This window comes from Hippocampus bargibanti, linkage group LG04, assembly GCF_051943395.1.
Source record: "Hippocampus bargibanti isolate YZ-2025 linkage group LG04, ASM5194339v1, whole genome shotgun sequence".
In the NCBI taxonomy this organism is placed as follows: domain Eukaryota; kingdom Metazoa; phylum Chordata; class Actinopteri; order Syngnathiformes; family Syngnathidae; genus Hippocampus; species Hippocampus bargibanti.
The window spans coordinates 28,284,719-28,311,977 of record NC_142737.1 but is presented as its reverse complement, the minus strand read 5'-3'; the positions used below and the strand labels follow the sequence as shown (position 1 = coordinate 28,311,977).

General features: G+C 40.7%; 3 protein-coding genes across 7 annotated transcripts; 2 read left to right on the top strand and 1 right to left on the bottom strand.

The window, feature by feature from the left end:
* Positions 1–427: 427 nt before the first annotated feature.
* On the bottom strand, positions 428–21,152 carry fam151b (family with sequence similarity 151 member B). 5 transcript variants are annotated; one of them, XM_088995003.1, is made up of 7 exons: positions 21,077–21,152; positions 20,792–20,976; positions 20,132–20,291; positions 19,829–20,046; positions 19,643–19,675; positions 18,201–18,336; positions 428–810 (listed from the first exon to the last, which is right to left on the bottom strand). In XM_088995003.1, the coding sequence occupies exons 2-7, from the start codon at positions 20,907–20,909 to the stop codon at positions 633–635; spliced, it is 843 nt and encodes a 280-aa protein (XP_088851129.1). In that variant the 5' UTR covers positions 20,910–20,976; positions 21,077–21,152; the 3' UTR covers positions 428–632. The 5 variants fall into 5 exon arrangements, with proteins under 5 accessions (XP_088851129.1, XP_088851130.1, XP_088851133.1 ...); XM_088995007.1 differs by lacking the exons at positions 428–810; positions 21,077–21,152 and adding an exon at positions 820–1,054 and having other exon boundaries at positions 20,792–21,061; XM_088995006.1 differs by lacking the exons at positions 428–810; positions 21,077–21,152 and adding an exon at positions 9,575–12,642 and having other exon boundaries at positions 20,792–21,059.
* ankrd34bb (ankyrin repeat domain 34Bb) lies at positions 2,227–9,289 on the top strand. Its single transcript, XM_088995002.1, has 3 exons — positions 2,227–3,112; positions 7,061–7,346; positions 7,423–9,289. Exons 2-3 carry the CDS (start codon positions 7,144–7,146, stop codon positions 8,744–8,746), a joined length of 1,527 nt encoding a protein of 508 aa, XP_088851128.1. The 5' UTR covers positions 2,227–3,112; positions 7,061–7,143; the 3' UTR covers positions 8,747–9,289.
* Positions 21,153–23,755: 2,603 nt separating the features above from the next.
* LOC148899619 (perforin-1-like) lies at positions 23,756–24,346 on the top strand. The gene has a single exon (XM_088995001.1). The coding sequence runs from the start codon at positions 23,780–23,782 to the stop codon at positions 24,176–24,178; it is 399 nt and encodes a 132-aa protein (XP_088851127.1). The 5' UTR covers positions 23,756–23,779; the 3' UTR covers positions 24,179–24,346.
* The last annotated feature ends 2,913 nt before the right edge of the window (positions 24,347–27,259 follow it).

The following is a 27,259-nucleotide window of genomic DNA, read 5'->3' as shown; positions in this document are numbered from 1 at the left end:
GGATGTGTAACAAGAAAGCATATTCTACGAATCTGAAGCCATTCTTTTTATTCTCCATCAATGCAAGACGTCTTGGCGTGACGTCACGAACTGGGGGAGGGACTTTCTGAAAATGCCCAATTTGCAGCTCAATTTTTTGCAGATTTTGGACACTTTAAGTCATTTTTATTGGTGTTTTGCATTTGAATAAAAATATCATACTGCGTATTGTTGGTATTTTAGATACTATAAAACATTTTTCTGATGTCAGTTAGGAAACAAAAAAGTGATGTCGGTTGTCCTTCAATGTCACTTTTAGTAACCACCAATAATATTTTCTGCAGAGATTGAGAGTTTTATTTTAAACCTTTTTAAGACTGAAAAAAATGAACATTTAAAGGTATCTAATAAAAAACAAGTATGCTGCAGCTCAACAGAACCCACCCACCAACTCGATAATATTGAAAGGGACAGGCTGTGGGTTTATATTCAAATTTATAGCAATGACAATTTGAGAAAAGGTGTCTTGAAACAAAAACAGGACATGCGGAAAGATTAAACCTTACATAATCAAATTACAGACTTTTTGAAGCTTTAAATTGGGACATGAAACATTTTCTGTTAATTAAGGCATTTATAATTATTGATGTGGGCTAGAACACCATCCATCCATCTTCTGCCGCTAATCCGGGGTCGGGTTGCGGGGGCAGCAGCTTCAGTAGGGAAGCCCAGACTTCCCTCTCTCCACCCACTTCTTTCAGCTCGTCCTGGCAGATCCCGAGGCGTTCCCAGGCCAGCCGGGAGACAGTCCTGGTTCGTCCCTGGGGTCTCCTGGGGCCAGACAAAGTATGAATCAAAAGATCCCTTATGAAGAAAAAGATAAATGCCCGGATGCGGGTCACTGGGGCCTCTATTTGAAGCCAGGCCTGGATATGGGGATCGTTGGCGAGCGCCTGGTGGCCGGACCTACACCCATGGGGCCCGGTCGGTCTCAGCCCGAAGAGGAAACATGGGTCCCCCTTCTCGAGGGCTCACCACCCATTGGAGGGGCCAGAGGTGTCGGGTGCATTGTGAGCTGTGCGGCAGACAAAGGTTAGAACACCTTCAAGGCAAAAACAAGTTAAAAAAAATCTGATTCTTGTCTGATTCAGAATGATATTAGGGATTTACTAACCGTACCTTTTCATTGATTTTGATTACGTATGCACACGTGACATTAAACCGGTCTAGACAGTTAAGCCCATTTGTTATCCAATGAACAACAACCCAAAGAATAACGTCAAATCTACCAACAGAGTTGCTGGGAAAAGTAAACAAGATTTTACAGTGTGAGTGCAGACCTCAAATGAATGAAATCCAGCGGTGTGATGATGAACACAGTATGTCAGCAAATGTCTGCTGGCTTCAATGGATAGAAGCAACACTGTCCACACACGTTTACAAAGTGATAAACTGATCATGGCGTAAAGACAATAATGAGCTCAAAAGGCAGCAGTGGATGGCTTCCTGAGAATCATTCAGGTGCTTTTGAACAAGGCCCCCCTCTCCTCTTTTCTTTATTGTTGCTTTGATTCATGACAAAAAGTTAGCGGATACCAGGGCAGACAACTCTGAAAAGTTGCCTGCCCGGCCATAAAGTTGCCTGTCCCGTTTTTCACAACTTGAAACACAATAAGACGACTAATCGCAAAAAAACCCATTGTTGCAAAGTATTAAGTATTAATTCAAGTATTATAATGATTTTGCTCCAGTTGTTGTTTGTTTGTCCATATACTGTTTGGCATGTTGCACAATGCAATCTTTGCGTTATGCTTTTATTAATAAAAGTAATTTAATTTCTTAGCGTCTTTCAAAACTCTAAGGACACTTTACAGTCACGGGATAATGTACGTTTACGTTTTGTAGCATCATAAATTTTGTTCACTTCTTTTGAATCTTCTGGGGCTGAGGTTCTGTGCATCGACCTCGGAAAATGATATTCAAATGCACGACCTTATAACGCTCAGGAAAGTCCGGAAGCAGGCTTCTGATTGGCTGCCATGCCAAGTATGCAAATTGCCAAATGATCTGAAACTTCCAAACCTCATGAAGAGTTCAAAATCGGACTAATTTTTTCAGATTTCGAAATCTTCGTTCAAACGTTTGTTTTATTGACAAAAGCAAATGTTTAATTTGAAAAAAAAATGTTTTTTTTTTTTTTTTTTTTTTTTTTTTTTTTTTTTTCAAAAAAGTTGTCGGCCACCCGGATGGAGATGTTTTGTGAGTTGTATGCCCTACGTAAAAGTTGCACGCACCGGGCATCTGGGCAGATGTTATTTCAGACACTGCTTTAGGTTGTAATACAGTAAAGTCTCGTTATATCGATATCGGATATATCGATAGTCCCGGTTATATCGATACTATTCCTATGCACGCACGGAGAAAATTACATGCAAACAGGGTCGGATATATCGATAGTCCCGGTTATATCGATATTTTTTCGGACTCCCTTGAATATCGATATAACGAGACTTTACGTATAAGATAAGACCAGATCAGACCAGATAAGCTTTATCTGTATCACAATGGAGACATTCTCAATTCACAGCAGCAAAGTTATGAAAGGAAGAGGAAAAAAAAGTAGATGAATCATGAATTATAGGATAACCCCCTCATTGTCAAGTCTGGATTAAACATTTTAATAAGGTATTATAAAATAAAAGATATTTTTCAAGATATTCCTTTTCTCATTTTTAACATGGGCATTTTTAACAGTCACGGTTGACGTGCTCTGCAAGTCTTGACTGAAACAAATCAGTTTGCAGCCTTGAACTTTCCTGTGACGTGAGAGGTGCCTTTTGTTTTACCTCCCAATCGTCAGTGTGAACAGCTGGAGATGGAGAGAAGTGAGTGCGCACATGCTTTACCAAAGACCAATTTCATGACTGTGTTTTGCTCACACTGCTATGTGCTGTCATTGGCTGCACGCCTCCCACTCTGTGACATATATTACGCTTGGCTGCCTCCTTTCATCGGTTGCTCCAATGCCCCAGTGGCTGCTTATCTTGCTGGATTCTCCTGAGATCTGATGCTGATAACAACCTCAACCAGTCAGAGGGAATCTGCAGTGATCGCGAACATGATGTTCATTAAGGTACGGTAGGTCCAAAGAACTTGAGGACGATTGTGTGTTACATCTATGTTGTATTTATTGTCAGTGATCACTTCATACAAGTGTATCCACTTTTTCTGCCATGAATCATCAGTGCGGATATTTCTCATCACATACGAGTGAGTAAGCCACATCATTTTACATGCTTTGCACTGCAGGTCTTTAAGAATAGACAAGGAAACTATTTATATTTGTTTCCTTAAGTGATAAAAAGTTTGGGAATGACATTTCACGATTGCCTTCCTCGATCATTAGGTATGCTGTTTGAGTCATGGGTGGATCAAGGCCTGGCGAGCCCCTTCAATGAAACGGATGGGGGCATGAATGTCATCTTACACACACGCACACACACACGCACACACGCACGCACACACGCGCACACACACACACACACACACACACACACACACACACACACACACACACACACACACACACACACACACACACACACACACACAAAAGCAGCCTGTTGGGATTCTATCGACCAGTAAAAGGCTTTGTTTTATGAGGAGATAAAATGTCATTCACAGAACCTCGCATGGGAAGGTGTATTTTTATGACAGTTTGGTAAATTTGATGAAATATTTGATGTCATGAAATATTTAATATCTTTCAAGAACCACAACAATAATTTAATTATCAATAATAGTGTCACTTCATTTCCAAAATCTGTAATTTGATTGATTTATACATGGAGACAGTTTTAAAGAATAACTTTAAAGGTATGGGTCATATTGCGGTTGACGCAATTGTCTCTCACATGTGATCAACTCCAGCGATCATGTTTTGTATGGATGACAATTTCACTTGTGTGTCTGATTGCCTGGTGACCAATTCAGGGCATGGGCAGCTTTTAGTCAGAGTCCAGTGGTGGGCCGTCAGGGCCAGCAAGGCCTTCTCTGCTGGGCTAAGATAATCAGACATCATTATCATAATTATAATAAAAGTCAATTTACATATGCACGCACGGAGAAAAACATGCAAACAGGGTCGGATAAAAAAATATTTTTTCGGAAATATCTAACGAGACTTTATATATATAATTATTCTACATACTGTTTTCTTGATGTTATATCCATTTGGTTATGCTCCTTTCAGTGTTGTAGTTTTAGGTCAGAGTTTTTAATCCAATCAGAATTCAGCTAGTTTGTGTCGCCAGGCTGTATGAAATCTGACCGACGCCTTCAGAATCAACTGTGAGGGCGTCTGTGCGCTGTACATGAACGGGCACATGTAGTTGATATACAGTTGCGATAGCCAATCAGATCACGAGTTGGCACAGTAAGGCCAGCTAGAGGGCCTCGCGTTGAACATGACGTACGCGTCCTGTGATTGGATACTCACTTTACCTCAGCCCGGAAACCCGGAAACTTTAGCAGAAAAAACAAGTATATCTACTCGCTTTTTTAACCCACAATGGCTGAAGGAGAGGACAACTCGCTGTCGCATGTAGGTAAGCCTATTCTCAAGAACAAATGAAAAAGATTTGTTTACTTTTATTTTCAACAAATAGTTTGTTTTGTGAACGCCTTGTTGTTTTTCTTATATTTAACTGACATTTTGTAATTCAGCGTAAAGTCTTGTTAAAGATTGCATATTCTTGGTGGACTTCATAAAACTTTGTGGACAAATGATTTTAAATTTCCTTTTATTTTTAAGTGTTTGCAGTATCGCGTATAGTGACGAGTTCTAATTGCTGATGCAGATTTATTGATGTGTAATTGCTCCGGAAAATAGCCTGTGTTGTAGACGATTGAGGTGATGCCACGCCCAGTACTGCGTGCGTGTGCTTTTGTAAATGATATCTCCAGCCGTTGTGTCATAAATTATGGTACAGTAAAGTCTCGTTATATCGATACGCAAGGGAATCCGATAAAATATCGATATAACCGGGACTATCGATATATCCGATCCTGTGGGGGGGGGGGGGGTGCGTAAATGCGGCATCTTTGTTATGGCATGTAATTTCATCATTGGGTTCATGGATTGCGTATCTAACATGTTTTTTGTACAGTAGTGAAGTGAAAAATAAAGTTGTGCATAAAATAAAAACGTCTTTACACTTTTTAACGACTATTTCCTTTCAAAAATGCAACCAACCAATGCTAAATCGTCAAGTTCTATTCACACGAAGTCACGAACGCCAGCATGTACAATCATATGAAAAACAGTGATTGTTGCAAACAATAAAGATATCTGGATGCAACACAATTAAATACTGTACATGGATGAAAAACTGCAACGTTTACATAACTTACGTGACGTTCGAGAGTGGCTGAATAGAATGCCGGCGCGCAGCTGTGACGTTACAACAGCTTTTTGACTGACTCAAGAAACACAAAAAGTGATGTTGGTTGCCCTTTAATGCACAGTATGGAATGTACAGTCATTTTCAAAATCATGACGCTTCAGCAGACAACACAACAAACATTGTTGCAAAAAACGCTTGCATTCATGTAACAGTACATGTACATAACACTGCAATTAGTATGTATGTAAGCTATTTAAAAAAGTCATCAATCTTCTTCTGCTTCCCATTTTTATATTTTAATATGAACACTTCCATCTTGTTTAACGTTTCTAAAAAACCGGATGCATTTTCTACGGATTCAAAGAAAGATCGCGTGTCCGCAACCCCTTGCAACGCTTTTGTTGAAGTTGCAAAAGGTGTGCATTCAGTCGCTACTTCTTCATCGTCATCAGCATCATCATCATCACGGGAATCTACTGTGGCATACTTGGCTTTGACCTCCGCTGCGATATCCGCATCTGATGAGCTTGGGAATGTCGCAATGTCTTTGTCGACTGCGACATACGATGCAATGTCGGCGACTTTTAGCTTTTCAGCCAACACTGCAAGAGGAATGTTGTCGTCATCCTCTTCGTTAGCTGCAGATGTTTCCTCACTGCACCCTGGATTTTCAAATTTGCAGTGACGGAAGCAGTTCTTGATGGTGTTTTCGGACACCGTGCTCCACGCTTTGGAAATTGCTCTGATGGCATCCAAAACAGTCCATTGTTGAAGACACACGAGCAGCCGTCTGATACACACGAGCTGCCGTCTGAAAATGGCGTCTGCTCGGGAGAGCTGCCATGTAACAAGACACGTGACCAAGTTGACCAATGGCGCGACGGATATATCGATGTAAACAACAAAAATGGCCGGCGGGAGATGAAAAGGAGCACCGTAATAACCGGATTATCGTAACAACCGGGTATCGTATTAAACGGTACTAATTATACATAAAAAGACTAGAAATGTGCAAGGGAAATGAAAATAATATCGTAATAAGCGGTACTATCGTTATAACCGATATCGATATAACGAGACTTTACTGTATTACGAGGGATATTTGTTCAAGTCGGACTAAGCAGGACTTCACTGAAGGCCTAGGTGTGAAATGCACGGACCGCCACTGTCAGAGTCAGACGTTGGCGAGGATACTTAATGCACAACCACACAACTAACCAATCATCCATTCATTTATCTTATCCTCACAATTCCTAGGAGCCTATCACACCTGGTCTTATGGTAGCAAGCGAGGGACACCCTGAACCGGTTGCTAGCCAATCGCAGGGCACATAAGGACAAACAACCATCCACGTTCGCACGCACAACTTTGGAAAATTTTGAGTGTTCAATCTGCATGTCGTGCATCTAATTGAAATGTGAGGGGCAACTGGAGTACCCGCAGAAAACCCACACAGGTCTGCGAACATGAAAATTCCACACAGGTAAGCCCCAGCTGGAATTCAACCTGTACCTCTGCACTGAGATTGACGTGCGAAAACACTGGTCCACCCGTAACCAATCATTTGGTTCTTATTTCAGGATGTAGTGAATACAAGATTAAAGTAACTACAAGTAACTTGTTACCCAGAAGATATAAAATGGAAAAAACCTTATAGCTCTTCCCCCCCCCCCAGATTTCCCTGTGCTGTGCGCACCTGTGGATGAGTGAGCGACCTGTTATTCAAGATGCAGACTGGAAATTTTAGGCAACAGGACAATGGATGAGTCAACACGGATCCGAACAGATTGCAATTCTCTGCTGAAGGCCGTCTATCTGAGTCGCCTTCGTCTCACTCGGCTCCTTCTGGAGGGAGGGGCTTACGTCAACGAGAGCAATGAAAATGGCGAGACGCCACTCATGGTGGCTTGCAGGACACGTCACTCCGATTCACAAAGTGTGCCCAGACACAAAATGGTCCAGTAAGTACTTGTTATCCGTGAAGTCCTTATTCTAAATGCACGCATTCTTGTTTAACGTTGTCTTTGAAAACAACAGATACCTCCTGGAAAACGGTGCCGATCCGAACATTCAAGATAAGAGTGGAAAAACGGCTTTGATGCATGCGTGCCTTGGACAGGATGAAACGGAAATTGTGTCCCTCCTGCTGGGAAGCGGTGCTGATGCAACTCTGGAGGACCACTCCGGCTTGTCCGCTCTCGCTTACGCCGTTAATTCAGGTGACAGGGGCATCCTCAAAATCCTCCTGGATGCGTGTAAAGCAAAAGGAAAGGAGGTCATCATCATCGCAACCAGCAAGCTACCATCAGGCCATCAGACAACAAAGCAGTACCTAAATGTCCCTCCGCCCTCTGAGCTGGACGAGCAACCACATTGCGCAGCGACCCGCCCTTCCCCGTTTGATATCCGACGACGAGGTCCTCAACCTAATCCACTAAGTGTTGTCAATGTGGACAAGCGTCTTCATCTCAAGAGATTACACTCCCAGCAATGGGTGAAAAATCAGCCTCGTCTTCTTCCGAAGGGCCACGCATCGTTGCTGGCAGAGGAGCAAGCACTGTTGCCACCGGAGGACGTCTCATCTTTAAGAGGCCTCCATCATCGGCCTCCGGCTGTATCCCGCCATCATAGCATGGAGATGAAGGATGGACTCCTGACAGCACTGGACACCTCGTCTGGGAATGACAACAAAGAACGAGGTGTCAGAGGCATGTTCTATGACAGCGCTGCAAGCGCACAGCATTCCACTTCGCACCCTAACTTGCATCAAGAAAACAATCTCCTGTTCCCCCATGAATCCGATCCCGCCGATAAAGATATATCTGACGGTCTGCGCCAGTTCAGTATTTCCAGTCTGCAAAACATTATTCATCGCCGAAACATCGGTGTGGACCATTACAGTTCAGATTCTCAGTTACTTCAGTTTAGCAACAAAGACAAAAGCTCACACCAACTGACAAAGGGTCCACCTGACAGGTCCAAGCTGACAAACAGCAGGTCATCCACTCTTTCAGGATCTAGAGAGTCTCTGGACAGTTCTGTCCAAAGACGAATCGCCACCGGTCTCGAACGAAGAGGCTCGGGGGCTCTTCTCCAGGATCACACTTTCTCCACTCGGTCAGGCTACCTCCCCCCTCTGACCCCGCACGCCCCCGTTCCAGATAGCGGCGGCAACTCTGTGACTCTGTGTCCACTAACTGCAACTAGCAAGGCACTCAATATTCTTTCCAAAGGATCGAAGCCTGTTCCGGCCCGTGCGCCCATTATCCCTCAGGTCATGAAAGCGAGTCCAATCCTTTGGAGGCGCCACTCCATTCAGAGTGAGCAGATAACGCGGCGGTCCAACTTTGAAGAAAAGTAGAACCACTGAGCTGTTTTTAGTTTGGTTTTGCAATTGCTCTGATTGGTCTTTCACTTTTCTCTAAGCTTCGGTATTCCTGGTTTTTCACCCATCCGCAGCTCTCTGGCTGGCATTTTGGCCATCTCCACGGGCCAAACCCTGCCTCAAACTGACCTTTTGTTCAAAGCCTGTCATTGTTTCACTAATCAATGCAATTGCACGCACCCGGTCAACAAAGGGCACCCGTGACCTGTCACTCAAATGTCACATTGATTTTGTTGACATAAATATGGGCGGGTTCCAACAAAGAGTAACGTCATCTTGCGTCGTGGTCCAGATGTAAATACGGACATGGAAGCGAATGGAATGTGCCAGATGAGAAAGAAAAAAGGTTGTGTGGAAAAGAAGCACAAAATGACACACATTTTTTGTTGATGTCAACGGATCACAGGTTTGATGTAGTTATTGCAAGCTCAAAGTATAAGCAACTAATTACTGTAAAGCAGACTTTTGTCTTTTTGTTAATGTTGCTGAGCTAAACAAAACACCCACCCGATAACCTCATAAACTGTCCACGGTACCTGTGTGCAATGTTTGAAACTGCTTTTGTATTGTGTCAGATCGTTAGACAATTGTGGCTGGTTAGTGTATAGTGATATGTACACTAACATTTTTTGCTCTTTGAGCTCCTGATTACTTTATTTATGTGTGTGTGTGTGTGTGTGGGGGGGTGTTCTCGTTTGTGCGACCCGGTGGGGACATAAACCTGACTGCATGCAGACCGGTGGGGACTCATTTACCCGTGGGGACCTAAAATGACGTCCCCATATAATAATAATAATAATACATTTGATTTATAAGCAAAACTGTCAAGGTCAGTTTACAGTCACTGGATCAGTTTTTCCGTAGGTGAGCAGCGGCAGCCACACGCGCCAGCGTTCACTCAACCCACAGAAAAAAATTAGCAAGACGGGCGCGGTTGAGGTATATTTTTCATGTTTGAAATTGGGTTCTCACGGGTCAAATCCTTTCCACACCTCGTCCCCACCATGTGGAAAAAAAGTGTAGGTGTGTGTGCGTGTGTGGCTGGATGGGTGGATGTACATATTCTATGTACGTACTCTATGTACGTACTGTATGTATGGATGTACGTATGTATAGATGTACGTATGTATGGATGTACGTGTGTGTATGGTAATGCCCCTCAGTATGTACAAATATATACTTGTATTCTTTTCTGACTGGAAAATAATTTTGAGCGATTGCATGTCATGCCTGATTTGATTAATCCTGCCTTCTCAAGGAAGGCCTGTGAACTGTCATACTAGTTATTCACACATCTTGAAAGACTGCCAAAATATTAGTTTTCTCATTTTAATAAGACATACTAATATTTGTCTTTCCAGTGGAAACATTTAAATATTTATCAGCTAATCTTTATGCATAACAGTATATACCACTCAGACAAAAAGTGTATTTGAAAAAAAGAACTGAATGTGTACACCACAGTGCATTGTTGTTTTTCAAAGGCATTGGCATTCGATTGACAAAAATAACTATTGTTCAAGAAGGATGATAAAACTTTCAATTACAGTAAAATATTCAAAGTTACAACTCCCATTTCCACAGTTGAGTTTTGTTTTACCATGGCAACCCAACAATTCACAAGACAAGTCTTATATGGTCATAAAACAGTCAAGTGTGTATACATCAGAATGTGATGTAATGCTGTACAGTTCAGAAATGAATGTTGAAGGTCGAGTATGTGTGTTGCCACTGGCAACCTGCTTTCCAACAATACTTGAATGATGCGAGCTTACTGAAGGGCAATTTGGATAAAAAGCTTTTCCAAAGCGAAAAGCTCTTCTACAATAATGCCAAAGCTGGATCGCAAAACATGTACACGATTGCAGTTATTAACAAGTACGGCAAGTACTCCTTTCTATAATCTGTGCAAAACCTGGAGATCGTGATATACATTTATTTCTCTTTCATCTAGAACTACTTCATGTCACAAAGAGGGTACAGCAAGAGCTGAAGGATGAATGACTGTCTTTATGTTGTCATATTTGTTATTTGGTTGTTTTTTTTACTACAAGATGGTGACGCGAGAGTGACTGCCTTTCCAGCAACTCCTGTATTTTGTTTTTGTACTTCTTTCTTTCCTTTTCTCTTTGTTTCATAACTTTGCTTCTATATTATTTACGGTCGAGTGAACGCTGGCACGAATGGCTGCCGCTGCTCACCCGCACAAAAAACAAATTTCTTATCCCGTGACTGTAAAGTGTCCTTGAGAGTTTTGAAAGGCGCTTGAAATTAAATGTATTATTATAGATATTATTATTATTATTTAAGTCATATCATCGAGCACACATACAAATTAAAATGCTGATGACTAGAATAATGCAAACAAATCAGTAGCTTTACCACATCACTTTGTTTCATTCTTCGGGCAGTAGGCAAGGGACAACCTGAACTTGTTGCTAATCAATCGCAAGACAAACACAGACAAATCACCATTCGCACTCACACTCTGACCGAGGGACAATGGGACAATTTAGAGTGTTCCATTGACCTGCCATGCATGTTTTTGGAAATTGGGGGTGAATTGGATTACCTGCACAAAACCCACACAGGCAAAGAAAGAACAATTAAGACATTCAAGGCATACTAATCAGTCGGCCACCGTTGTTGCTTGATCAAGACCCCCCCACCCCACCCAAAAAAAAAAAATATATTGATACTATTGGATCAAAAGAGTCAATGTGTGACTCACGTGTCCACAAACAAGAAGAAAGGAGAGTTGTGTTTTGAAGAGGCAACTGCACTGTTTGAATTTGTTAATTTCATTAAATCTATTTTCAATTTGTGTCAGCGACAAACAAAACATGTTAAGGTTTGTTCTTCTCAACACTCGTTTAAAAAAATAAAAACAAAATGGATGCTTTCAAAGTCACACCCAATTGGTTGACTGCCAAAGGTCCTCCAATTCAATATTTATATTTCTAAACAATGTAATGTATGATAATAAATGTTGGGTTTTGACATGACACATGTTAAGTAAAAAAAAAATACTGAGAAATTATAACAAAATATTATTGTTATTAGTGGTCTTAATTATTTTGTGAAAACAGGTGTATTATTCCTCCAATAATTCGGATACGTCAAAAAGGCCATCTTCATATCATTTTTAATAAAAACAAACTTTATTCACAGTCACTGTTAAAAGAGGGACCTTCAATTAAGTGGCAAAACAGAAACCTTTTTAGTTGATGTCTGTGAAGTATAATTTTTCAAGCAGGTCATCAAGAAAGTAGCCAAGTCATCTGTTTATATTGAAACATTGTTTGTAAATTAATACATACATGAGAAATAAAAGTATTACAGTACACATCCAAAGGTTATAGTATCGGTACACATTTTCATCCTGATTAAATGGTGAGTATAAATAGTTTTGCTTTGTTTGAATGCTGCTTTGCCGATGACCATTTTGTGTTTGGGCATCTTCATCTTTATTAAGTTCATAGAGTTGCTTGTACTGTAGCCACAAGGGGACATAAGCCATTGTCTTCTTGTGCCGGTCCCAAGCCCGGACAAATACAGAGGCTTGTGTCAGGAAGGGCATCCGACGTAAAAGCTTGGCCAAAACAAACATGCCAATCATACCGCTGAAGATGGAGGATAGTGATTCGCTGTGGCGACCCCTTGAAGGGAAAAGCCGAAAGGAAAACAAGACCCATTTTCATCTTGATTATTGATTGCTGCTATTTCATCTATCTCAAGTCTTTATCAGCTCTGTTCTGAGTGATTCTGGTAGATCATAGCAGATCCTGTTGACATCAAAACCTGTTCTGTAAGGCAGCAGGTCCTCTACTTTTAATTTATCGTTTGGCCCAGTCCACACTGTTAGAGAATACCTGCACACAACAAAAATGCATCATCATTTTGGAGACTCATTTTTCCAACTTTTGAAACTTGAAATTTCACTTGAAATTCCTCAAAAATGATGGAAGCGGGCTTCCCCACTGTTGCTCAAGTACAGTAAAGTCTTGTTATATGGATATCGGTTATATTGATAGTACTGCTTATTACGATACTATTTCTATGAACGCAAGGAGAAAATTTACATGCCGCAGGGTCGGATATATCGATAGTCCGGTTATATCGATATTTTTTCCGACTCCCGAGAATATCGATATAACGAGACTTTACTGTAATTAAGAGGGCCCAGTTATTTTACCTTTAAAAAGTCATGGTGTTTACAACAATCAGTTTTATTAATAATTTCAAAAATAAAATAAAGGCCCCAAAAGCAAAGAGGGTTGTTTTTTCGGGGCAAATATTGGAATTTGTGTGTGTGTTTTTTTTAATAGATTTGTAGTTTACTTGCTTTATTCGTTTATTTGCATGAATGTGTCCCAGCATGGAACTTTTTAACCTACTTCTCGTGCAGCAGTCTCAAAAACATGTATAAAAATGGATTACATGTCCTTTTCATATGGCCTGAAATTAAGCTGCAGGCGATATGAAGACACTCCACTGTTCTTTTAACAACTGATCTGAAATCTCTTACTTCAGATCAGCTTATAAATGAAATGTATTATTATTATTATTATTATTATTATTATTATTATTATTATTATTGAATCAAACCACTAAATTAAAAAAAAACATCATTTAGTGAAGTACAGATTTATCAGATTAAATTAGCCTTTATTAATTTCACAGTGGAGAAATGTGCATTTCATTGACATTTCCTTCAGGATCATTCCATGAATGACATGCTGAGTAATAAGTACACATTTCTAACAGTAAGCAAAGATCTTTGTGAGTATTTTCATGATTTACATGTTAAGCGCTTTGTTACAGCTTCGGCTGTTGTTAAAGCGTGATATAAATCAATATGTATTGTATTGTATTGTATTGTATTGTATTGTATTGTATTGTATTTAAATGACTTGCTTTCTGACAAACACAAAACTGCGGGCACATTATTCTAATATCAGGGTAAATCTGTGTAAGGTCTCAGTCGTGCAGGAGTTGTCCATCGATGAAAAGGTTTCTCATCTGTGCTCCTTTGAAGGTGTCGGATGCTGACTCTCTGTGTCTTTGTGTTGTCAAATTATTTATTTCGTTTTTTTTTTTTTTGTATTTTGACTTGGCGCCGCGAGAGTGGCTGCCTTTCAGCAGCTCCTGTATTTTGTTTTTCTACTTCTATCTTTCCTTTCCTGTTCCTTTCATAACTTTGCTACAGTGAAATGTAAATTTCTCCACTATGAGACGAATAAAGGTACATCCAATCCAAGACACTTTCATATGAGTTGGATTCCTGCGCCACTTCACTGGTCAAAACTAAGCCATTTCTGCACCGTGACTGATTGAATGAATCATCTCATCCTCTTATCTACATTCAGTGTTTCTACTTTGTATGGCACTACTCACATAAATCACAATAGGGGAGCGTGGTTTGAGCCACCTACACAGTCTGTAGGCCAAATAACACATTCCATTGCTGTTCCACATGTTCAATCGTTGGGTATAGTGTATTTGCCCATTTTATTTCAACACCAAAGAGGTAATATCAGTTTACAACATTGCATTGCAAAGGTGACATTTTCATCGGCATACATCAGGAATTTGAATGACCGAATGAATCATTTTTGCAGAGTGGAACGATCATGGCACACAATTTCAAGAGTATTGCAATTTGATTCTTTTTACAGCAGAATCAGTTGATTCATTTCTGGTACTTTGTTTTTGGGCACTGTCCCTACTTTTTTTTATCTTAGTCTCTGGACAAGTTTTATGTATTTTAGATGATACCCGGGAGAGGCCACGCCATGTATCTATGGCCTGCCAAAAATACATAAAGAAGGGTATTTACACACTATATTAGCTCCTTTGGTTGGTAACACAAAACATCACGTAGAGCAGAGGTCCCCAACCCCCGGGCCGCGGACCGGTACCGTGGGTCATTTGGTACGAGGCCGCGCAGAAAGAATAAATAATTTACATAATTTTCGTTTTATGATTATCTCATGTTTTATTTTGAAAAATGAAAAATTACCAAATTACATCCATCTATGACCGGGGTCGGGAACCTATGGCTCGCGAGCCAAATATGGCTCTTTTGATGATTGCATATGGCTCACCGATAAAACTAAATACATAGTCATTTTTTTCGCCGTTCATTTCCTGTTGAGGCTGCAGTTGGCGGAAAGCGCAATTTTGATTGGATGCCACTGACCTAGGTTGGTGGCGAGCGCAATTTTGATTGGATGACACTGGCCGTCATGTTGAAACAGGTAAACACCCCTTTAAATGAGCCTGACGTGTACACTTCAGCTTGAATGCACCGGAGCATTCGCTTTTGAGGAGAGAAAATGTTCTGATTCTAATTTGCAATGAAACAGTTCCATCGATGAAACAGTCCAATGTCAGTGACATTTTAACAAGCCCCATCTTAACGATAGCATCAATATACTTCTGCGAGAAGTATATTGCAGATAGCAAGTGTGGAAGCTTATGAGCCGTGTGCAGGCTAGCTAGCAGTAACTTTGCCTATAGACCCGATCGTTTGGCTGGATATTTACCAATCACGAGGAACGGAATACCATTCATGTTAGCGGTGAGTACTATCACAAAGTTATTTTAAATAATACATTCTGACATTTTGTTGGAAAGTGGCCGCGCGCGCGTGTTTGCATGTGTGTGTGTGTGTGCGCGCGACCGCGTGTGGCTCTCACTGAAAAACATCTCTAAATATTTTACTTTTATGGGTCTCTTAGTCAAAAAGGTTCCCGACCCGTGGTCTATGACTTACTCTTGACGCATGTCAGAACGCTTGTCTAGGTCACGTGATACATGCCGCTAAATTTAGCCCACCGTAAGCTAGCAAATTGAGTAAAAAAAAAAACCAAACGTCTTTGGAAAGTTTCTTTTCAAAGGGGAAAATGCCCAGTGAGGAGACGGAAGAAGAGCCTACGAAAAAAAAGGCTGTCTTTAACAGACAATACCAGGAGTCCCATTTAAAATTTGGATTTATTGCGACAGATGATTCCCACGCACCAGGGGAGTAAATGCAGAGAAACAAGCTCAGGAGTCCCACTGTTTCAGTTGTAGTGAGTTGTATTTTTCATGCGCTTTGTACTTGTTTTTGTGGTGTATCTTATTTTGAAGGCACATTTAAACATTACCATGGTGACCATAGAGCGTTAAGGGGCAGAGACGATGTTACATATGGTGTTGGCGCGATGTTACCAGGACTCTGCTAATAAAGTTGTATAAAAATGCACAATTGATTCACGTTTATTATATTAAAAAAAAAAGAAAAAACTGTTTCCATGACTCTCGTATCATTTTATTTTGTTGTATTTATCCACCGCTCCCCGAAAATATTGTCTGACATTAAACCGGTCCGTGGCGCAAAAAAGGTTGGGGACCACTGACTTAGAGAACACCACAGGGTTTGTAGAGAGTAGACCTCAAAGACCTCAAATTGGAGCCTGAGGAAACATTGGCATCTTATGATGTGACTTCTCTCTTGACATCTGTCCCAACCCCACCGGCAGTCTCAGTGGTGAGGACGAGACTGCTCGAGGATTCCTCTCTGCATGATTCCTCTCTGTTTTTCATTTGGCAGCCTATCTTTTGGAGATGCTAATTTTTGTCTTAAAGTATTTATCAGTTTGAAATAGGTCGGAATTTTGTGTTGCCATAGGACACTTTGTAGTTCTTCAGAAACGCCTGCAATGTGGGATTCTGCGACTCCTCTCCCTTCTGTATCTTCAGGATTTTAGGGTTCTTTCCATATTCTTTTCTTTTGACATTTGTTAAAAAAACACTGAGGGTAACCACAGTTTGTGAGTGGTCTCCTGACATGTTTTTACTCCTTTTCTTTACCTTCAACGCTTGTTGGTACAGTAAAGTCTCGTTATATCGATATCGGATATATCGATAGTCCCGGTTATATCAATATTTTTTCGGACTCCCTTGAATATCGATATAACGAGACTTTACTGTATTTGTTCAGCCAATGCTGGAGGGTTCTGATAACTCCTAGTTTGTGTTGTAGTAGGTGATTAGATTCAAAAAGCAGGTATTGGTCCATATGTGTGGCCTTCCTAAAGACTTCTGTTTTTAGCTCTCTGTCTGTCTCTCTTTTCTATAATTACTTTGCAGTCCAAAAAGGGTATTTGGTTCTCTTTAATTTCCATAAAACATCATGAGACAGAACAAAATAAGTAATCAGATTAGCTTCAGGGAGTAGTCCACTGCTGCCCTCAACCTTAGACCAGGGACCTATTAAAGCAGAGGTCTGGCCCCGCCACTTGTGTACATTAGGGAAATACAGTGTCTCGCAAAAGTATTCGGTTTGTCTGATTGTTGTCCTATGGACAGACTCTCCCACCTCAGCTGTAGATCTCTGCAGTTCATCCAGAATGATCATGGGCCTCTTGGCGGCATCTCTGATAAGTTTTCTCCTGTATATAAAGTATATAGGGCCAGAGCTACCAGTACAGCTTTAGGTCGCTGATGAAGCTTTTCGGATGAGGAGCAAAACGTCAGACACTTTCAAAGAAGTACAGATGACGGCTGAAGAAACCTTTTCATCGAACTCTCACATGCTCACGGCAGTTTACTAAACCATCCCAATCCCAATAACAGCCAATCAGAGGGCCGGAGAGGAGTGAGGGGGGTTCTCGAGCCTTGCCCAGCTTCGGGCAGTCGGAGGTGGACACCATGAACAGGTTACCAGCCAATCACAGGGCACTCAAATACAAACAAAACAGTGTGATATTCCCCCTCATGGTCAAAACTAAAGATTGCAGGTAGGACTTTAACTACTCGCAAATAACAGCAGAAAGTAAATGGCTAAGGCTAAATGTGTCCAAGTCTAGTGAAAAAGACAATACAATACATTATAGTACGACATTTTCTTTCATCTTTTGGTCTGCCTCAGTAATGTAATGAATTTTTAATGAAAATAGGGGATAAAAAAATCCCATGACTGTAAAGTGTCCTTGAGAGTTTTGAAAGGCGCTTAGAAATTAAATGTATTATTATTATTATATTATTATTATTATTATTATTTATCAGTATTTTTTAGATTTGATGAAAAATCAATGAGATTAATTAATTACAGACCCAATTAATTTTATCACATTTTTTGATAGCCTGACAGCACTCATTATGTACAGGTGCAAATATGGGAAACATCTACAGAAATGAAGCAATTTCATCTCTGACACAGGGACAATCATGTCAAGCAGCTAGCATTAGCACACCCTGAGGTGTGTGTTCGATGTAATACAATACCCGTCTAGTATGTCAATATATTGTCAAGTCTACTGATGGATGATGGAAGCATTAGCAAGTAATTCACAATCATTTGAAATGAAGCGCATTGTGAATAATGTCGGATTTAATAAACATGACAACAACTGATAATGAAGTGTGCGTGAGAGCCAGTCACCTGTTCGACTGTTGCAGCAGCCATGTGAGCTCAGAGACAGACTGGGCCAAAAGGGCTGCTCGTACTGGGAAAGTGACAAGGTGTTCCAGGCTTTGACATATGTCCTGCATCTCATGCACCATTTCCCAACTGTAACCTGAAAAAGATTATGTTATACAAGGGATGCCGTTAACCACCTTTTAAAAAATCAATTATCGCATCGATTATCACACCACTTTACACTCACACTTGATCACAAATGTTTAAAGGACAACCGACGTCACTTTTTTGTTTCCTAACTGACATCAGAAAAACGTTTTATAGCATCTAAAATACCCAAAACGCAGTATGATATTTTTATTCAAATGCAAAACACCAATAAAAATGACTTAAAGTGTGGAAAATCTGCAAAAAAATTCAGCTGCGAATTGGGCATTTTCAGAAAGTCCCGCCCCCAGTTCGTGACGTCACGGCAAGACGTCTTGCATTGCTGGAGAATCAAAACAATGGCTTCAGATTCGGAGAATATGCTTTCTTGTTACACATCCAGTTATGAATATGATTCAAATGGTTCTGAAGAGGAAAGCATACATGTTTGTAATCGATTAAAGAATTTAGAATTTAAAGAATTTATTCCGTGCCATTTTGAGGCAACATTGGCGGGAAATGGATCACCAAAAAAGAGGCAGAAAGTGGCGTCCAAGCTCCTGTGAGGAGTTAATCAGCCCGTTTCCACAGGCTGATAAATTCCTTCCATGGAGCTTGGTCGCCCTCTTCTGGTGGCTTTTTGGTGCAACACGAGGTTTTCAGACCAAACAAGTACAGCAAAATACATTGACGTGATGGAAGGACTGCTACAATGTGTCTTTTTTTCGGTCAGGGGCGTTCCTTCAGGGACGTCACGTACGGACTCGTCACCAACTCAAAAACAAGACTTCCTGAATATTCAGCGCGAGTCTTAAAAGGTAAAATATAGCTACATGCGGTGGAATCTTTGTAAAATACGCTCAGTAGAAGTCATTTGAAGCCATTTTACAAATTATGGACACAACTTGTCCGGAATTGTCCTTTAATGATGTATATAACAACCAATGCAAAGTTAACTTAGTTAAACTTCCGCATGCACAGAGACAAGTCTAACCGGTAACAACAATTTGGTGTTTACATATCTTCACGTGATGGCGTTAAGAGGTGGACTACATCATAAAATGCCCATTGAAGTCTCAGGTTCAAAACTCACGACCCACAATTGAGACAAATAGATAGATGTTGAATTCTTAAATTTAATTACACCCCGCCCTAGTTTTCTTTTAATTAATTTGACCTTTTTTTTAACTAATGCCAACCTTTTATTTTTGTGAGGTCATTTTGCCATGTCATTTTTTTGTCTCTGAAGCCTAATCAAAACTGTTCAAGTGCATACTTGTTCAATACTCCCCCAAAAAAACACGAAAATGACTTGCCTTTGACTGCTTGTGAGAAAGTGCAAGACAATACTGCAAGAGAGGCATCACATTGAAACATCAACAAATGTTGCTCTGGCTGTCCTCTGAAACCCTTTTTTAAAAGTTCAGGACAGGGTACATTTCGTGTGGGAGCGAAAGAGCATTGTCGTTCTCCTCCCATGTCACCCTCAAATGTACCCTCACCTGGATTAGCAATCCCTGCAGTCCACTTTGTGGTCCAGCCAAGGGAGAGTACAATGTTAGTGGGAAGAGTTTTTACAGCAGCCAGGAATGCTTGAGGCTCCAATGGTTTTGTCTGACTTCCAGGTCCTGGAAGGACATCAGCATTGATCCACACGGGAGAGGTCATTTGAATCAGCGCTTCCTTCAGCAGGGCCACAGATATAGACATCGCCTCCAGGCTGTTCGGAAGCACCAAAATGGGTTATCAATAGCAACATGTCAGATTTCACCAATGTGAAAGAACATTATCTTATTACGTTTCACCTCTTGAAGTCGAGTTTGATTCCCTTGTCATGCAACTTGACACATTCAAGCCATTCCTTCAATGTTATGTCACTGTCAGTGTCAGGAGGGTGGCCCATGATTGGCTCCTTAGGGTCATGGCCCCTTACGATTATGTCAGCCTCAATCATATGAGTGGCACCTTTGAGAACAAGGAGGTTGACAAAATAAAATTAAAAACAATATATATGTCTGTGTGTGTGAGAGAGAGACAGAGAGAGAGCGAGAGAGAGCGAGAGAAAGACAAAGACAAAGACAAACACAAAGAGAGAGAGAGAGAGAGAGAGAGAGAGAGAGAGAGAGAGAGAGAGAGAGAGAGAGAGAGAGAGAGAGAGAGAGAGAGAGAGAGAGAGAGAGAGAGAGAGAGAGAGAGAGAGAGAGAGAGAGAGAGAGAGAGAGAGAGAGAGAGAGAAAATCAACTTGCATTTCAGGTATTATTCGAATTTCTATTAAATCGTACATTTTATAGAGCTAATATGTCTTGTGTTTTCACTGTTTTCAGACACCAAATGTAGGGTGGATTGATTATAAAATGGACGTTTGAGGTGTTAAAGCAGTTACTCTGGGACATTGATTCCAACCTTATGATACAAAAGGCGAGTTTACTGTAATTCGTAAACTGAAAGCAAGCAAACGTCTCACCTTGAAGAGCCTCGGCCAGTTTGCTCCTGCTGTTCACTGCGTGTGACCATCTCACTTCAGCAGCGTCTTCCTTTGGTATTTGACTCTGAAAATACTCCACTAGCTGCTCGCACATCATTTGACATCAAATTGTACCATTAAATTAAATTCTCAGTGTTTAGGACGAAACCACTAGCTATGCAGGACTGACACGAGACATCAAAAATAAGGACATACATAAAGACAGTATTTCGTTAATACAAATGAAGGTGCTGCATAAGTTTCACTGGTAGAATAATAACTTACTGTGATATCATTTTTGCGGGTTTAATCTCTAATAATAAGCGCCCAACATCATGCGCCCCCCTTCGCACTCTCGAATGATTCAGTCCTACCGGAAAACGGAAATAGCTAAGAGACATCGAAGCGACTGAAAATCTCTATACGCCTTGTTTATTTTGTGTTTCTTTCGTGACATGCGTCACTCCGCATGTGCGGACACGAAGAGCGTTTTTGCCCAGTTTTATTTGTTTACACATATTTGATTTGTATCAATCTCCTTATTCTTATTTGGACGAGGGTGACAAAATCTTAGTAATATGTACACAATTGTATAATTTTTTTGGGAAAGATGCGAGCATAAGAGGTGTACAGCCTACCAGAAAAAGATTGATGAACAAGCGAAAAACATGGACAGGAGTTTCATTGTTATTTTTTGAGAAAGAGCATGGCTTGTATTCAATAATAAAATGTGATCTCAATCACTTTTAGTATGGGTAAATCTTATTCATAATTTTGAGATGTATTTCCTTAATTTTGAGGGAGTTGGAATAAATAGATCTTTACTTGTAAGTTGTGATGAATATTGTTTTTACTTCGTTTTGTTAGGAAATATAATTTTGGAACATATAGATGTGTGCACGTATAATTGATCCTAAGTCGATAAGGCAATTGTCATCCATCATTTGTGGCGAAGACCATATGTTCCCTTCAAACCAATCCTCGAAAAACAAAATTATTTCTGTGTAATATGTACCCATATTAGGGCGGCACAGTGTCAACTTGTTCACACGTCTGCCCCACAGTGAAGAGGTCGAGGGTTCGATTCTGGTTCCAGCCTCCCTTCCACACACATGCACACACACAGTCCACTTTTCTATTTTCTTAAATTCCATGTCCATGGCCCGGTTATGTCATGTGAAATGCTGAGAACGTCGCAGGTTGTGCTTTCTGGGAGTTTTGGAACAGTGTTATCATACCGATACGAGGCCTGCTGGCATTTAAAAAGCTCAAAGTTCTGACGGAGGTGAGAAACAAGACACCAAGAACACAGGTAAGCTGAAGGAAAGCACCTTCTCATACTGCCTACTTTTACCACTGTAACTATTGCTGTGTACCGGTACTACTTTGACTAGTGTGATTCATCTTCTTTGTGAAATAATGTATCTTGGGCCAGCCCGGTGAACCAGTGGTAAGTGTGTCAACCTCACCCAAGCTCCAGGATCCATGTGTGAAGTTTGCATATTCTCCCCATGCCTGTGTGGGTTTTGTCCGGATACGCAGGTTTCCTCCCTTAAACATGCATGGCATTGAACACTTCAGATTGTTTAGATGGATAAGTGTGAGCGCAGATGGTTGTTGGCTGGCAATCGGTTCACGGTGTACACCACCACCAAGACAGCTGGGATAGTCTCCAGCATGATTTCGATGAGGAGAAAGCAGATCAGAAAATGGATGGGATGGATGTATCTCAATAAAAAAAATTAATTGGAGAAATCAAAATCTCAAATTATATATGTATAATCTGCGCACTGAACCAAGCTTGGATAAATACAGAGGGTAGTGTCAGCGAGGGCATCCGACGTAAAAGCTAGGCCAAAACAAACATGTGAATCAAACCTCTGAATATGGAGGACACTGACTCGCTGTGGCGAGCCTGGAAGGGAAAAGCCAAAAGGAAAAGAAGAAGTCACCGAATTGAGTATTTAATCTAACCGTCAATGTGATTTGGAAATGTTCTTTTGATTATTGAGAAACGTTTCAAAGGTTTACGATTTTCTGTAGAGAGGTGTTGGTCACCGTACACCATTTCGGAGTTATTTTGCAGTTTAATTTTCAGTCAATGTGCAAAATAAATTAGTTGATATACATGCAAAAGAGTATCATTTTGACATTTTCATGTTGTGCTTTTTACACATGAATTATTAATGCACTAGTTGATGAGAAGGTTTCTTCAGCCGTCATCTGTACTTCTTTGAAGGTGTCGGACGTTTCGCTTCTTATCCAAGAGGCTTCGTCAGTGAACTAAAATGTGCTGGTAGCTTTGGCCCAATATATATCCCTACTGTCCAGACGTGGCGGTGCCAGATTCTGCTATGATTGGTGCCTGCTCTCAGGTTGGGGGGAGCAGAGGACTACTCCCTGCGGCTACACGGATTATTTCTATTGTCCTGACTGATTCCTTATATTGTCCTGCCTGAGTATGGAGTCTACGACTGGCCTGATTGCCCTATTTGCTCTGGTATCACCTCATCAGCATAACTAAGCCTATGTTGCCTAAGATGTCGGTTGTACTAACGATCCAAATTGAACCTCACCCCACCATGGCGATTTAGTGAAGAAGTTTTATGAAAATCACTTCTTTTACTCCCTTTCAAACCATCTATTTACTTTCGCAAAGATTTTAACCTCATTGTCGTCAAATGAGTGACCAATCATAGCAGAGTCTGGCACCGCCACGTCTGGACAGTAGGGGTATACATAGGGCCAAAACTACCGGCAAATTTCAGTTCGCTCACAAAGCCTCTTGGATAAGAAGCGAAACGTCCGACACCTTCAAAGAAGTGCAGATGACGGCTAAAGAAACCTTCTCATCGATGGACCACTCCTGTACGACCGAGAGCTTACACAGACAAAATGCACTAGTTAACACTTTAAAAAGGAAATATGAACTGACTCCTCCTCTCTTTCCTGCCACTAATATGTGACCCTCCATTCACCTTCACAGCCATGGCCTCAAGTCTGTCCCTCCTTCTTCTGGTGCTTTGTGCTCTGCCTGTATCTCAGGCCCAGCTCAAGGTGGTTCACTTGCATGCCAGTGGCCTCCCCGCTGACATTTTTGGGATCACAGATGGCTACGTCAAGGTGTTTTGTGGCTCCGCCGCTCTGGGCAGAACAGCGGTTCGTAAGGACACTGTTAACCCTTGGTGGGAGGAGGAGTTCTCCTATTTCAAGGCCCAGGAGGGTGACGTCTTGAGGCTTGAGGTTTATGACAGTGATTTGGTCTTTGATGACCATCTGGGAGTGTGCCAGAGACAGATCCGACCTGGGACCCATTATCATGACTGCTTCCTGAAGAAAGGTGGCACCCTTCATTACTCCTACACCCTTGAGCAAGATAAGCATTGAATCCGACAGATGGAATTCTTTTCCACAGAGGACTTCAGAAGAAAGGGCGGTGGGGATACTTGACTGTGGTCATTCATAAACCCGTGTTTACCAATGAACACAGCATATTTTGGGGTTTTCTGCGGTTGTCAATTCTGTCAAACCGAAATAAACTGGTTCAACAATCAATGACAATGACTTATCACACCATTTGATTGGGCAAACAAGACGACAGTGACAATAGCACACAATGAGCATTTCCTTCTTTGCAAAGTTGAATGAACTCAGAAATAACACTGAGAGCTTGATATCCTATTTCCGTGCTTGCAGTGTGATTTTACAGCTCCAACTTGTTGCTCCCTGCGTGCACTATAGTCGAGCTACTTTATCAGATGTGACAAATTACCAATGTGAATTACATTCAAATGACGTTTGGTTTGAAATGAGATTGATTTCAATTGAACAAATGATCATTTATTAATCCGCAATATCAAGGCATGCTATCACTGTTCTGATAAAAGGACATCAGGACTCGAAAGTACAAAAGCGCACTCTTAAAATAACACAGAGATAAACAATAAACCATGCTGACACTCACACCTAGGAACAATTTAGAGTGCCTACATGCATGTTTTTTGGAATGTGGGAGGACGCAGGGAAAATGTACGCAGGCACAGGGAGAACTTTTCAAATAACTACTGTTTTTCATTTGTTCTTATATCTTATGTCCGCGTGTGGTCTAGAAGAATTCCATGTAGATGTTGAATCGTTGTTTACACACCGATGTTCATTAAAATTTGACCCTCTAAATTCCCACTCCCAAAAAGACACCAATGTGAAAAGTTCAATTGAAACATTTAGATTACAGTCCAAACAAATACAGTAATGATTTTCTCTTTTCTTTCTTTTCTTGAACGCCAGGCCTGCTCACAGTCGTCAATACTTCTGTCATAGTGTCACTCAAATCTCAATTTCCATCTCGATATAATAATTGCAACCAGTGATGTGCAGTCAGGGGAGACAGGTGAGGCTGTGCCTCACCTGTCATCATGGAAATATCAAATGACAAAATAAATTAAACAGTTATATTTATTTACATGTTTGGATTTTTTTTTTTCAAAATCGCTGAATTTTCACATTTACCGTTCAAATACTAAGTGGAGACGAGCGGGGAGGGATCAGCCGGCTGAGCTTCACCATGGATTGCGCAATCACTATGCTAACTGTGCTGGCTTGCTCTGCAGTGAGACCGCATTGCTGTCCCTCTGCATATCGCTATAAAGTGTTCAAAAGCTTTTAGTATATGAACTAAATTTGTACAGTTTAGCTGGTGTATATAATGTACAGTCACTGTACATTATAAACACTGTAATACAGTGTTTATTTTATTTTTATCAAAACTGTGCATAGGTGAGGCACACAGTTCTCCTGCCTCATGACAGGGGGCGCTGGTGATTACAGAGATTCTTCTTGCGACTACTCGGCTGCAGAATAATAGAATTCGTGACAGCAAGCAAGAGTAAACAGTTCGCAAGTTAAGTGCAACCATCCAGTCATTTTTTCGTGTTGCTTGGCTTTATTTCCAAAATGGTGGATTACATATCTAAATTGAAAGGATTTTCTAAACTGGACTTTCAATCGAAGCAGGAGATAAGAATTAAAGGAAGACCAACACCGGACTGTATAGCTCACAAACGGTGAGGGATGAATGTAAATCTCTTGGACAGCTTCTCAGCTTTTTGGCCAAGAAGGATCTCATTGAAACTATTCCTGAAGCGACAAAGTTGCTCCAGCTCGTGCTCACTGTTCCAGCTACTACAGCATCAGTGGAGCGGTCATTCTCAGCACAAAAGACTAAAAACATAGAGTCGGAACAGGAGTGATCAATGACGACTTTCTTCACTGGCAGTGATCTCCATTGAGACAGAGAGACTTGGACTTCATTTATAAGTAAAGGTAACAGGATAATAACGTTTTTTTAAATTATTTTTTATGCTACAGTTTGTATTGTATCGTGTATACAGTATATAAAGAATGCTGACATGACATTTTAAACAAAACACGCTAACTGTTGCTCATCAAATGGTGAATAAGCTACTCTGTGGCGTTCATATGTTTGTAAATCTGACTATGATGACGTCAGTGCTCACCAGCCATGAACCTCACCGCAAGTCACTGATTGCAACACATCACAATAGTACGTACGCTGAAATTTGACGAAGATGATAGGGTGCCGTCTTTGGAACCTCAATGATATTGTGGAAAATAACAATTAAAAACCACCATCCAATCCTGCCCAAGATAAAAAGAATCCCAATTGATCTCACAGTGACCCCAACCAATTTGCTGAACGGTGTAAATGTGTCTGAAACTGTATATTGTGGTAGACACTGTGTCAGCGAAACAAAACAATGAAGAAACAATCTGATGCTTTGTTATGCTTGTTCGACTAGTGATGCCTGGCTATAGAACAAAGGAGCATGCGCAAGTCAGTCGTGTGAGGCACACGTCAATTGCCTTCTCCCTCCGACTAAGACGACAGTCCGAAGTTGTATCATTTACCGAAACTGCTTACACATATTTCCGTGCCCAAGTGGATGCTGAACATTTTTAAATCACATGTGGCCTGTAGCCTCGTAGTTTGGCATTCGATGCAACAAACGTGATAGTTGATATTTCCCGTACATTCTCGTTCACGTGTACAGTACATTGAAAGTTATGTAGGTTTTATCGTTGGGAGTTATTTTGAGTATTTCTCATGTTTTTTTTTGTGTATTGTTTTTATTATCACTTTAAAATTTTGTGAAACACTGTGGTTTTACTTGTGAAAAGTGCTATATAAATAAATCTTACTTGACACAGATAGATTAAGGTCTCTCAGGCTAAAGTTCCACCAAAACAATTCATATCGTTACAAAATGATTTTTTATTCTAATTCTTACAATAATACTAATACTAATAATACTACTAATACTACTACTACTACTACTACTACTACTAATAATAATAATAATAATAATAATGATAATACACTTCATTTATAAGCGCCTTTCAAAACTCTCAGGGTCACTTTCCAGTCACAGGATAACATTTTCTGCGGGT

Coding starts and splice junctions, on each gene's coding strand:
- fam151b (XM_088995003.1), bottom strand. CDS start 20,909: ATGATGTGCGAGCAGCTAGTGGAGTATTTTCAGAGTCAAATACCAAAG. Junction 19,676..19,828: donor TGCAGGGATTGCTAATCCAG/GTGAGGGTACAT, acceptor CCTCTCTTGCAG/TATTGTCTTGCACTTTCTCA. Junction 18,337..19,642: donor TTTCTCACAAGCAGTCAAAG/GCAAGTCATTTT, acceptor AATCTTTTTCAG/GTTACAGTTGGGAAATGGTG.
- LOC148899619 (XM_088995001.1), top strand. CDS start 23,780: ATGGCCTCAAGTCTGTCCCTCCTTCTTCTGGTGCTTTGTGCTCTGCCT.
- ankrd34bb (XM_088995002.1), top strand. CDS start 7,144: ATGGATGAGTCAACACGGATCCGAACAGATTGCAATTCTCTGCTGAAG. Junction 7,347..7,422: donor CCCAGACACAAAATGGTCCA/GTAAGTACTTGT, acceptor TGAAAACAACAG/ATACCTCCTGGAAAACGGTG.